At 42.1% G+C, this 13,913-nt stretch overlaps 1 protein-coding gene across 3 annotated transcripts; it reads right to left on the bottom strand.

Moving 5' to 3' along the window:
• Positions 1–659: 659 nt before the first annotated feature.
• On the bottom strand, positions 660–11,805 carry LOC125543142. 3 transcript variants are annotated; one of them, XM_048706392.1, is made up of 8 exons: positions 9,389–11,805; positions 8,314–9,263; positions 5,248–8,226; positions 4,951–5,139; positions 4,181–4,285; positions 4,049–4,090; positions 832–927; positions 660–744 (listed from the first exon to the last, which is right to left on the bottom strand). In XM_048706392.1, exon 1 carries the CDS (start codon positions 10,880–10,882, stop codon positions 9,836–9,838), a length of 1,047 nt encoding a protein of 348 aa, XP_048562349.1. In that variant the 5' UTR covers positions 10,883–11,805; the 3' UTR covers positions 660–744; positions 832–927; positions 4,049–4,090; positions 4,181–4,285; positions 4,951–5,139; positions 5,248–8,226; positions 8,314–9,263; positions 9,389–9,835. The 3 variants fall into 2 exon arrangements, with proteins under 3 accessions (XP_048562349.1, XP_048562350.1, XP_048562351.1); XM_048706394.1 differs by having other exon boundaries at positions 8,314–11,805.
• Positions 11,806–13,913: the final 2,108 nt, after the last annotated feature.

The following is a 13,913-nucleotide window of genomic DNA, read 5'->3' on the forward strand; positions in this document are numbered from 1 at the left end:
TCTTCCTGGCGTACCGCTCATACGTTCCTGACGACTCACGCTGAAAATGGAAAGAGTAAGCTATATACTCCTATATTACATACAAAACTGCAAGTGGATACAATGTTGTTTGACAGTATCTACCGAACATACCGTCCAGCGAATTTCCTGTTTAATCAGCTCACGGGCTCTATCTTTTGGAAGCTAGAGACACAAAAGAAAGAAATCACACACGAGAATATAACAGGGACCAATGGATGCTAAGACAACACCATACTATACTTACACCGTCACTAAGGCCTGTCGTGCACTTAACAAACTACATAGAAAGAAGACCAAATCAATCAATTTGCATTGTAAAAGATATACCGATTTATTATAACAAAAGAAAGCACATATAAAACGTCGGTGGAACGAAAAACCTACTACTAGCTCCATTTTGGAATCGCCGTACTCCAGCTCATACTTCATACTGCGGTCGTGTGCTGGAAACAAGTTAGCCTCATAAACTTGCTTGAGAGCATCTCTGAAACGCAGCTGTACATTGTCCAAGGGGAAAATAAACAACATCGCCAAGCATAAGTGGAGAGCAAGTATTCACAAAACACAATCATCAGTAAAAATTACAATGTTGAGTTTTGATTGAAAAGGCTGGTGTGTAGCGCCGACCTGATGATCAGCATTGACCCGCCTCCAAATCTGATACAAGATACCGTCAAGATCTTTCACAAACATGAGATGTATGCGCGCATTCCATATATACTCCTGAATTGAATCCAAAGAATGCAATTGTTAGACACAACTATAACTAGGGCCGAACATCTGACTGAGCAAAGGGCAGAGGAATCGTACATGTAAACCAACAGCTGCTAGTTTCAGAGTCATGCAGGGAAACTTAGAAGCGATCCTGATTGCTTGGAACATAGCCTTTGAATGTTTATGCGCCCACTAAATAGTAGAACAGAAAAGTTATTGTGGTGCTGCAATATTTATATAGAGATTTTTTGCGATTCCATGGTTTTTTTTAGAGGAAAAGGGCTTCTGCCCCGGTTCCATTACTTAAAATGAAACCACAGAATCTAGTCTCATTACAGCCCGCGGGGGAGTTTTTTTAGCACTCTCCGGCATAAAATCCATCCTGACTCTGCTACAACCTCATACACTTCCCAGCTACTCAAATGTCTACTGACAAGAGAATTAAAAGGCTAATGCCGAAACTCAGGGAGGCTTGGAACTGGTCTCCATCATTTTTCTTTTTTCATCCTGCCATGAGTATCCCTCCCTCGATACTGCACCATCCTTCCGTCTTCTTCTTCTGATAGTATTTCACCCACAGTTCCTTCTTCCTCATCCTGGCTCTGGCCAGAGCAGCAGAGGCGGCCGCCTGGACAGCTCCCACAGAGATGCTGTTAGATTCTCCACGCTCTCTCTTGCAGCCTCTTTGCACAGGATCTTCCATTGGTTGCAGAAACCTACAATTCTCCTCAGGATCACCTGCACTCCCAACCATGGGGAATTGTTAAAGCACATATCATTTCTACATCTCCAGATAGCCCAGAGATTAGCTGAGACAAACATATTGTCAGCTTGCAGGGATTTATGTTTCTCCCATTTGTCAATCACATACTTAAATCCAGGCTGGGGCATACATCCCACAATCTCATGAATGTTTTTCCACACTTCTACAGCCACAACACAATCAAAGAAAAGGTGGCTACTAGTCTCCTTTTCACAACAAAATAAGCAACTAAGATCATCTAAGTGCTGCCTCTTGCTCAGGTTGCTCCTAACTAGCAGGTTATCCTGAGCAAGTAACCACAAGAAAATATGAATGTTAGGTGGGACATGCAGTTGCCAAACTTTTGGAATATGTACAGGGGTAATCCCCCTAAAGTTTATCATGGCATACAAGGATCTCACTGAGTATCTCCCATTATGCTCAAGTTTCCAAATAATAGCATCATCATCATCATTTAGAATAACTGACTGCGCAATACTCAGCAAATCAAACCAAAGATGCAATAGCCTATTGTCTACACATCTTCTGAAAGAAATCTTAAGATTTGTACCATCCCAGACCTCAGCAATAGTTTTATTGTGCTCATTGGCAATACTATACAACTCCCAAAATTGAATGGATAAGCTACAGGACCCAAACCAGTGATCTTCCCAGAATTTAGCTTTCCTACCATTCCCCACTTTCCATTGGTAGCCCATCTTTGCTGCTTTAGCAGCCCAAAGGACTCCTTTCCAGAAGGGGGAGTAGGCACTGCTATCCGGGCAAGAAAGGATATTAGGATTACTAGTCCTATATTTGGCATCCACAATTTTCTTCCATATTTTTTGTTCACCTCTTTGATACTTGTCCACCCAAGCAGCAAGTAAGCAAAGGTTCATGTCAGCAATGTTTGGGATCCCCAGACCACCATACTGTTTTTTTTATTCAATAGACCCCGGCTAGCCAGATGGTACTTATGGTGACCCTCATAGTTATCCCAAAAACAGTGGGCCATTTGAGAGTTGATCAAATTAATAGCCCATTTAGGGAATTTAATCATACTCATCAGGTAAGTAGGGATGCTAGCTAAGCAAGATTGTACTAGAATAAGCTTCTTCTCATAGCCTAGCAGTCTCCCCCTCCACCCAGCTGCCTTTTTCAGGACTTTGTCAACCACAGGTTGTAAATCCCCTCTCCTTAATTTGGAGTGATGGAGGGGGAATCCTAGATATTTCAAAGGAAAAGATCCCAGCCCACAAGAAAAGGCTTGGGCAACACATTGGATACCCTCCTCATCAACATTAATGGGAACCAGATCACACTTATGGAAGTTGATCCTTAGTCCAGACATTTGCTCAAAGCAAGCAAGTAGCCATTTTAAATTCTTTGCAGACTCCAAATTATTTTCTACAAACAAAAGAGTATCATCTGCATATTGCAAGCTAATTATTCCTTGAGGGAAGATATTACTCATCATCCCTGTCAACATATTCTTACTAGCAGCCTTATTGGGCATTCTACTAAATACATCTGCCACTAAATTAAAGAGCATTGGAGAAGCAGGATCCCCCTGCCTGACTCCCTTAAAGGTTTCAAAAACACACTATTACAATCATTTATTCCAGCCCCTACTGAACTCTTATATAACAGAGATTCCACCTTTTTCATCCATTTGGGACTAAACCCTCTTTGATACATGATTTTCAGGAGGAATTCCTTACTGACTCTATCATAAGCTTTTTCATAATCAAGCTTAAATACAAAACCTTCCTTATTGTTGGTTACAGCATCATGAATTGTCTCATGAGCTGTCACCACACTTTCAACTATGTATCTCCCTTTAATAAAAGTTGTTTGATTTTGTGAAATAATTTCATCCCCAATATCACCTAGCTGGTTAGCCAGGCATTTAGCAAAAATCTTAAAACTACAGTTTGTTAGAGCAATAGGCCTAAATTTCTGAATAATATCAGCATCAAACTCTTTAGGAATCACTGTTAACAGAGAAAAATTCAATCTATAAAGATCCAAGGAGTCATTGTTCCAAGCATCCACCAACAGCATTAGGTCACCCTTAATAGTGTCCCAAAATTGTTGATAGAAGAGGAATGGGAAGCCATCTGGCCCAGGGGCTCCTTCAGCATAGGACCCAAAGACAGCTGCCCTGACATCTTCCTCAGTAATATTAGCTTCTAATTTCCTATTATACTCATTAGAAACCTTTACAGAAGGATCCCAAAAGTCATCATCTAAATTAATATCCAGGGTTTCCTCCCTACCAAACAGTTGCTTGTAGTAATCTACAACAATGTTTATAATACTCTTGGTATCCTCTACAGGTTCATCTGGGCCTTTTAGCACACTGATCTGCTTCTTCCTCCTTCTTTGATTAGCCAAAGCATGGAAGTAAGCAGTATTCCTCCCCCCTCCAATATGTTTCTTTCTCTAGATCTTTGCCTAGATTTAATCTCCTCTAACCTCCAAATATCTTGGAGATCTAGGGCAATTTTATCCATCTTAGCTTTAGAGGGTGGAGAGAGTCCATGGTTTTGAGAGGTCAAATATGCATACCTCAATAGAAGACTCGTTTGTCAGCAGATACTGCTCAAGCCACTGTCAAGAACAAACGTTGTTAGTCCAAGAAAACAAAAATACTGATAAAAGTTCTAATCTTGAACTAGCTGATTATTGCACAAGGCATACTTTAAGTTCCTTCACAACTGTTTCCCAGTAGCTGAGATAATCTCTATCAGCTTCAGGGGTGCTATAAAATGTTTGGTATCTTCTCCAACTCGAATACTGATCACCCTGCACCCAAATAAAACATCATGGTACAGCTGCCCTGAGAATAACAAGCACTGGACATAAGTGAACGGGATGCTCCTATGAGTATTGATTATAGAGTACTTATGCAGTTCAAGAAGACCTAAATAACACATAGTACTCGAACATGTCAAAAATATATGGGGACTTGGAAAAACGGGCAAACTTTGTATATGCATACAAAAACAGGATAGTAGTTGTATTCTGGGAGCAGCCTATAGCATGAACGCCCATTTGAGGTTTTAGGACTTGTTCCATCCAAATAACAATTAAAGATTAATATATGTTTGTTTTTTAATTGAAAACCCCGCTAACAAAATGTCTGGCTTTTCTTTTGTTGTAGATTGCATGTATTATCATATTTTACCACAATTTATTGCAAGCACCCATATTCTAATATTTTCTTAATCTCCAAATGCTGCTCTTTTCTTAATTTAGGTGTTGAGTTTCTCCAAGAAACTAATGCCACTTACACTGAGAGGTTACTCACTTAAAAGTCATGCCACAAGAAGTCACATTCTTATTAAGCAATTTTTTGCTATTGTCCATTCAAAGGGAAAATCAACAAGAAACTGGTTGCTGAGTGCATGGGCACAGATTAAATGTAGATGCATTACAAAAATAAATGCAGTGAATACGATAGCACTTACATCATTTAAAAGGACTAGCCGCTGGTAGTCGCTCAAGGACGCTTTGTAACAGAGTTCGGCATCAAAATACCAACCAAAGAAGTTGTCTTCATAGTGGAAAAAGTAATTGTTCTTTACAATAAGCTCTGGAGGGTACTTGCATTCCAATGCAACATCATCCAGCTCATCAACCGGCTTTCCTTTCAACAGCTACATAAATTTTCATGGAGGGCATAATTTTTCATGTATGCATGACAGATTAATAAACAGGTATGAGACTAACTAACCAGGCAAGCTTTGATGCGACAGAGCGCATACTTGAGATGGAGCTTGTTGGCCTGCTCTTGGCCCAGTCTGGTATAGGTGTCAGTTTCATCCACGGCTGCCCCTAGCAGTTCACAGTCTCTCATGTGTTCCTCGTCGGTGATGACATCGTCCGGTTCAGGAGTGAATTGCAAAAAATATCGACACTTCAGGCTAGGTTTGCAGGAACCACACATATACGAAATTGTGCCAAAAAGCACTAATTTTTTTCATAATTTTTTGCAAAAAACACTAGTTGCTTGTTTGGACCGTTTTAAGTGCGTTTATGACAAAGGGGCCCGCATCCGTCGACGTGGCAGCACTGTTCACACAGCAACGCAGTTAGATGGTGTTACACGCCGCTGGCGCACCGGTTCGAGTCGGGCGGGTCAAACACCCCGAAGCGGTGCAGGCCCCACCCCCCAGCCCTCACTCTCTCCCGTCCTTCTCCCTCTCTCTACCCGCTCGTTCGCCGCCGCCGCCCCCTCCCACATCTCCGACCGTCGTCGCCGCCGCATCGCCATGGTTTCCTGGTCTGATGACGACATCAGCGAGAACTCTCACCAGTATGCCGACTCAGCTTCAGACGAGGGCATCATCAAGGTGAGTTGCTCGAGCTCAAGCTAGGGTTAGGGTTGCGATTTTGGGATTTTTCTGTTGAGCTTGATCTGAAGTTTTGTTGCCTTTCCTTTGCACCTCCAGATCCCTGAGACCATCGATGACTCCGATTTTGAGGGCACTGAACCTGATGTTTTGTGCAATGAACACTCCCTGCCAGCAGAGAGGCGTGTTGCTTTCTAGGGCATCCATACTGGCAGGAGGTTCTTTGCTTGTGCTGTGAAGATATGTGCCAAATTTATGCTAATCTGGTCACTGTTTAGTACTGATTTTATAGTTAGCAGATCTTGTGTGCTAGTTGCTCAGTGAGGTCATTGTTTATATGTGAGCATGTGCAGAGTGTTGTCAGCAGATCTGGCCTATTAGGTAGGTTGCTAATTAGTTATGTATTTTCTGTGATAATGGGTTAGGGAGGTCATTGTTTATATGCCAGTATGTGCATAGGATTGGGAGCACTGATTGAGACTTCTTACTTTATAGCATGTGGATTAGTGAGCACTGTAATTGTTTAACTCATTGTGTCATATAGCTAGATCATACATGTTTGTTTAACTCATTATGTTACTTTATACCTGTTTGTTACTTTATAGCATGTGGATTAGTGAGCACTTTACACCATTTGTTACTTTGTAGCATTGTGTTACTTTATACCTGTTTAACACTAAAATTACAGGAGGGAAGAAACTGTGGGCTAGTTGAATGGGTTGATCCATTTTGGCCAGCTACAATGGAGAATGCATTGACCAAGTTGTGGGATAAGTATAAAGAGTGCAGGAGGAGCAAGATTGAGGACAATCTGGAAAGCTCATTTGCTGTTCACAATCTGACACAACAGAAGATCAAGCTGCAGGCAAGTTATGAGAGGTTGGTTGAAGATGTCAACGGCCTTTTGGATGCCCAGGAGCAGAGGGCTCAGTTGGAGAGAGGTAAGATGCAGAACAAACCTGATGAGAGCAAGCTGTAGGAGAAGTATGACATGCTCAAGAACCAGACAGTTGCTCAAGCCAATGTCATTAGGAACATGAAGTTGAAGCTTGCTGAAGAGAAGATTAAGTCGCAGGCCCACATTGGTGAGCTTGAGAAGGTTGCCGAGCAGACCAAGCTGAAGCTGAATGGGATCAAGGCCATCTTAGATGAATGAGCAGTATAATGTAATATGCTGCTTATTAGTACCACCAGCATGGTTATGGGATGATGAGTACTATAATTATGGTTATGTAATGACTACTATTAGATGAATGATCTAGTAATATCTGAATTATGGTTATGTAATGTACCTATTTAGCATTAAGCACTATCGTGTAATATGGTACTTATTAGTTATGATTATGTATGAATCTTCCAGTTATGCTGAATCTGATGCTGTTGGTTGGTTGGTTTTGTCAATGCCTAGAGACCCTAGACTCACTTTGGTGGGATTTTCGACGCCGAGTGACCCTAGACTCACTTGGTTGGTTTTGTCGATGACGAGAGACCCTAGACTCACTTTGGTTGGTTTTGTTGATGACGAGAGACCCTAGACTCACTTTGGTGGGTTTCTCGACGCCGATAGACCCTAGACTCACTTTGGTGGGTTTGTCGATGCCGATAGACCCTAAACTCACTTGGTGGGTTTTTCGACGCCGAGTGACCCTAGACTCACTTTGGTGGGTTTCTCGACGCTGATAGACCCTAGACTCACTTGGTGGGTTTTTTGACGCTGAGTGACCCTAGACTCACTTTGGTGGGTTTTTCGACGCCGAGTGACCCTAGAATCATAGTAAGCATCATCATCATCCATCTAAGCCAACATCATCACCAGAATCACCAGCATCACAACCAACATTATTTTCATGTTCTCACATCCATCTAAGCCAACATTTAAGATAAACATCCAAGTTCTCACAACCAACAATGGTTCATAGCCAACATAGGCATCATAGGTTCTGAAAGCCAACAAAGGCATAATCTAGTTGAAAGCCAACATAGGCATCATAGGTTCTAAAAGCCAACAAAGGCATAATCTAGTTCACAGCCAACACATAGACATCACATGCCAACAAAGACAAAGGCATCTAGTTCCCAGAAGCATAGAAGTACTCTTTCAACTTGAATGAAGAAGTCCTTTTTCTTCCACTCTGTCTTGGAGATTGAAAAGTTGACATGTTTCCTGCAGCAGAGGTAGAGGCTGTACCAGCATTGGTAGCTTTCTTCCTAGGAGACCTCCTTGGAGGAGCAGCAGGTGTAGTGGCAGCAGGTGTAGGAGCAGCAGTTGATGGAGATGGCCTCTTCCTTGGTGGTGCAACAGCTGTATGTGCAGTAGTAGATGAAGATGGCCTTTTCCTTGGTGGTGCAGCAGTTGTAGATGCATTTGTTGTTGAAGTAGAAGCCCGTGACCTGTTTGGTTGCATTTCAAAAACAGTTAAGGCTTGTGAGTTACAATGGAGACAAAATAAAGAGAATTGAGGTGCTACTATAACTAACCTGATGCTGGTTCATTCTCATAGCAAGAGCTGGCTTGAGGGGCTTGGAGCAAACATTGTATCTATGCCCTACAAGTTTGCAGTTGCTGCAAGTAATAGATGCCATCCTAGATGTATCTCTTGGTGTTGGCTTCTCAAATTGGTTTTTCCTCCTCTTTGTTTGTTGCTTCCCAACCTTGTCTTTGAATACTGGAGGCTCTATGTCCTGAGTTCTTGTCCTTGGCCACAGGTTTGGACCAGGCACAGGAAATATGATATGTGCAAATGCTTTTTTATACATTTCTTTTTTGAAGAAATCAGCAACAAAGTCCTTTGGCTGCAAGTTAGCTTTCACTATTGCAGAAACTGCATGATGGCAAGGCATAGAAGTCATATCCCATTTCCTACATCCACATGTTCTGTCCAGCAAGTTCACTGAGTAGGTGTTTTCTCCACTAGTCACTTGGTAGATGTTAGGACCAACCATCAAAGTCTGGCACCACCTTGAGTTGTACTTTGTCTCCTCTAACATTTCAGCATAGGTAGGGCAATTCTCCCAATTTGCTGTCTCTGTCTTTGTTCTATTCTTGTTAAATTTGACCATCAATTTTGTCCTAATTCCTTCTATCATGGTCACTATTGGCTTGCCTCTGACATCTAATATCATTTTATTAAACACCTCACTGATGTTGTTCACTACCAGGTCAGTTTTGCAATTAAAATCCATAGCATGCCTAGCCCAAGTATGAACAGGGATTTTGTGAAGCCATGTCCAAGCAGCCTTACACTCTCTTTTCAAAGCATTCATTGCATCAAGGTGTTCATTCTCAGTATAAGAGTAGCTAGCTGCATCCATGTGTTTCTTTAATTCATCACCTCTAAAACCAGCAGTTTGGGAATTCTGATAGATATGTCTAAGGCAGAATCTTTATGGACAATTGGGGAAACATGGTTTATTGCATTTAAAAGCCCCTGTTTGAAACAATGGGAAATAAAGCTAAGCATTGGTCCTATAAACAATGAAACAATGAAGCTATAGCAATGTGCATATGAAACCATGAAACCTATTGCAATATTGTATGAGAAGAGAAGTTTACCTTCTGCCTATCAGAGATGATGGTATAATAACCAAACTTCCCACTTTCTCCACCAAGTGCATCTTTAAGCTGTGTTAAGAACCAGGTCCAGCTATCTTTGTCCTCTTTGTCAACAACTCCAAATGCTATAGGGTAGATATTATTGTTCCCATGCCTTCCTGTTGCAGCAAGGATCTGTTGACCTGTTGACAGCTTGATAAAATAACCATCTACCCCTGCAAAGCTGACAATTGTGAGAACATAGTGTATGTAATGTGAGCACATAAACAATTCACATCTTAGTAAATGAAATGTACCTATGAATGGTCTGCATCCATTCAAAAACCCTTCTTTGCAAGCACTTAGACAGAAAAAGAGGCCATGAAACCTAGGGTTTTTGCTTGGGTGCTCTGGTACATGCCTAGTAGTAACAATACATCTAGAGCCTGGGTTTGTATCCAACACAGCCTACAAATAATCTCTTATTCTAGTGTATTGTCCTCTCTGATCTCCTTGGACAACCTTCAATGCTTGCTTCCTAGCCCTATAGGCCATATGGGTGGACATCTCTATTCCATATTTCTTCTTCAGTGTCTGCATTATTGTGGTGACTGGTGTACCAATATCAACTCTCATCACTGCCTCACACTGGTGTGCAACCCATTTTGCAGTGACCTTGGTGTTCTCTCCTACTGCTGGGCATGTGTGCACAAAATTTGCCTTCCTTATGCAAAAAGTAGTCTCATTTGCAACAACAGAAGCTGCAATAAAGAAAGGGCATCTTGCATTTGTGCACACAACTATGATGCTATCATTGCAATTTCTGTGGAACTCATAATTCCTATTCTGAGTTATGTGCAATGTCTGAATTGCTCTCCTAAACTGATACACATTGAGGAAACAAATTTTTCTGCAAAACTGCTCCTCTGGGTTCTCTCTCTCCTCACTGTACCAGATCCTTGGCAAAGATCTCACTGATCTGCTCTTCCTTCCATTGGGCAGAATAAATTGTACTTCCTCAGCTCCATCATCATATTCCCGCTTCAAAACACCAAGATCTGGCTCCTCATCTGATGATGGTGCCCAGACATCCTCAAATCTCTGTTCCAAGCTAGAATGTGACCTCTCTGTTGGCCCTTTTCTAGCTTTCTTCTTCTTTGTAGGCACCTCTTGCTTCTCCACCTGCTCATCTTGCTCCACCTGCTCCTGTTGCTCCACCTCTACATGTTGCCCTTCCTCATCTTCCTCATACACTTCATCCACATCAGTGTCTCCATCAAAATGAATGAGTGGATCCTCTCTTTGCTGCCTCATCTCATTAAGCCTCTGAAGATAGTCTTCATCTGCATCCAGATCTGAATCATCTTCAGTTAGAAGAATTGGTAGCTTCTGCTTAACCTTATTTACATGCTCAGCTGCAATCTTATGTTTCCTAAATTTGGCAATCTTTGTTCTCCTCTTCAACTCCATTAATGTCTCCAGTTCATCCTGGTCTGCTGGATTGGATTGTTCCATGGCAGCATTTGTATCCAGATCATGGTTTGTGCTCTGCTGTGTAGTGTAGAACTGCAATGGCTCTGTCTAACTCTGTATTATACTTTTTGGTGGTGATCTTAAGAGAACACCAGAAGGATTTACTACATACACAGGGTTCTCTCCTATATGGCTCAAAGGAACCTGCTCCTCAACCAGATAGCCTGAGTTCAAATCTGCAGGTCTTGGATCAGTGCCCCTAACCACTGTCAAGTTCACTACATGCTGATCATTGTTAGCAATATGGTCAAGCATTTCATCCACCTTATCATCATCACAAATTTCATCCATTCCTGTAATCCCCACACCAGGATCCCTCACAAAATACATGAAATCATTAAGCCCATATCCCTCTGTCTCTATTAGGGCAACCAAATTATAATATGTTATGTCTGAAATGCAAACTGATCTCTCCAAGTTGTCTCTGTCATGGAAGTGCATTCTAACATCCCAAACATCATCGTTCAAATTACACACAAATAATTAAAATAGCTTAATTAACAGAGCACTAAAACAGAGCACCAATGTACTGTAAAAAATGCATAATTCCTAAAACAGAGCACTAAAATAGAGTAATCAACATTATAATTGCTACAATACAGTACAGTACACTCTGAAAACAACAAACACCTTCTCAAAACCACTGTCAAGTTCTGAAAACCAGTCAACTTCACTGTCAAACCAATGCAAACTGATCTCTCCAAGTACAGTACCCTGCTAACTACTCTGCTGACTACATCATCAACTAGCTACTCTGTTAACTTGTAACGCCGTCGATGCGTCTATATCTCCCACGTGTCGAAGCACGACTTAGAGGCATAACCGCATTGAAAGCAATGTCGCAAGTGAGGTAATCTTCACACAACCCATGTAATGCAATAAGGGAAATAGATACATAGTTGGCTTACAATCGCCACTTCACACAATTACATGAATAAATCATTACATCATCCAGATACAATCAAGGTCCGACTACGGAACCAAAATAAAAGAAGACTACCCCAAATGCTACACAGATCCCCGATCGACCCCAACTGGGCTCCATTACTGATCAACTAGAATGAAACAACACAAAGGACAAGATCTTCAACGAGCTCCTCCTTGAGCTTGGTTGCGTCATCTGCACGGTCTCATCGACACCTGCAAGCTGGTTTTGTAAGTATTGGTGAGTCACGGGGACTCAGCAATCTCACACCCTCGTGATCAAGACTATTTAAGCTTATGGGTAAGGTAAAAGGTATGAGGTGGAGCTGCAGCAAGCGACTAGCTAATATGGTGGCTAACATATTCGCAAAAGAGAGCGAGAAGAGAAGGCAAAGCACGGTCGATGAACTATGATCAAGAAGCGATCCTAGAACAACCTACGTCAAGCATAAACTCCAACACCGTGTTCACTTCCCGGACTCCGCCGAGAAGAGACCATCACGGTTACACACGCAGTTGATGTGTTTTAATTAAGGTCAACTTCAGGTTTTCTACAACCGGACATTAACAAATTCCGATCTGCCCATAACCGCGGGCACAGCTTTCGAAAGTTCAAATCCCTGCAGGGGTGTCCCAACTTAGCCCATCACAAGCTCTCACGATCAACGAAGGATATTCCTTCTAGCGGAAAGACCCGATCAGACTCGGAATCCTGGTTACAAGACATCCTCGACAATGGTAAAACAAGTCCAGCAAGACCACCCGCTGTGCCGACAAATCCCAATAGGAGCTGCACATATCTCGTTCTCAGTGCACACCGGATAAGCTAAGCGTACGGGAGCCAACGTAACCCAAGTTGCCAAGGGACGGCCCCGCATGGTGCTCTGGGTTGGACCAACACTCAGAGGAGCACTGGCCCGGGGGTTTAATAAAGATGACCCTTGGGCAGGCCTACCCAAGGGAAAGAAAAGGCTAGGTGGCGAATGGTAAAACCAATGTTGGGCCTTGCTGAAAGAGTTTTATTCAAGGCGAACTGCCAAGGGGTTCCCATTATAACCCAACCGCGTAAGGAACGCAAAATCCGAGAACATAACACCGATATGACGGAAACTAGGGCGGCAAGAGTGGAACAAAACACCAGGCATAAGACCGAGCCTTCCACCCTTTACCAAGTATATAGATGCATTAATTAAATAAGAGATATTGTGATATCCCAACAAGTAAACATGTTCCAACAAGGAACAACATCTCCATGTTCCAACAAGGAAACAAACTTCAATCTTCACCTGCAACTAACAACGCTATAAGAGGGGCTGAGCAAAGCGGTAACATAGCCAAACAACGGTTTGCTAGGACAAGGTGGGTTAGAGGCTTGGCTTAACAATATGGGAGGCATGATAAGCAAGTGGTAGGTATCGCAGCATAGGCATAGCAAAAAAGCGAGCAACTAGCAAGCAAAGATAGAAGTGATTTCGAGGGTATGGTCATCTTGCCTGAAATCCCGCAAGGAAGACGAACGAGTCCATGAAGAAGACAAACAGACGTAGTCGAACGGGTCCTCACAAAGCGACGTTATCGGAACCAACCCGAAGAAGCAACACCGGAAAGGAGCAAACAAAACAGTAAACAACCACCACATAAGCATGACATGATACTCAACCAAATATGATGCATGTCCGGATTAATGAGGCAAGGCATGGCAAAGTGCAACAAACAATACTACAATTTAAGTGGAGCTCAATATGCATCTCCGTTGCATATTGACGAAACACCATGTTCAAGTTATTTAGTTCGATCTCGTTTATGTACCGAACAATATTAAATGTTGTTAAACATGGCAAGAGGGTGAAGCAAATGAAAACTACCTATCTAGGCAAGTTTAAATGAGGCAGGAACGACAAACAAGTCCGGAAACTCCTCATGTGCATATATTGGTTATGGTACTATTCTGTCCTAAACCATATTTTATAGTTGTTAAACATGCAAAGTGAGGCCACCATGTTAAACTAGGCATTTTTCAACCCCATTTACATATGAAGTTTGTTAGGTTTGGAGCTACGGTTATTTAGTTATGAAATAAAGCATTTTA

The sequence above is a fragment of the Triticum urartu genome, chromosome 3 (assembly GCF_003073215.2).
Source record: "Triticum urartu cultivar G1812 chromosome 3, Tu2.1, whole genome shotgun sequence".
In the NCBI taxonomy this organism is placed as follows: Eukaryota; Viridiplantae; Streptophyta; class Magnoliopsida; order Poales; family Poaceae; genus Triticum; species Triticum urartu.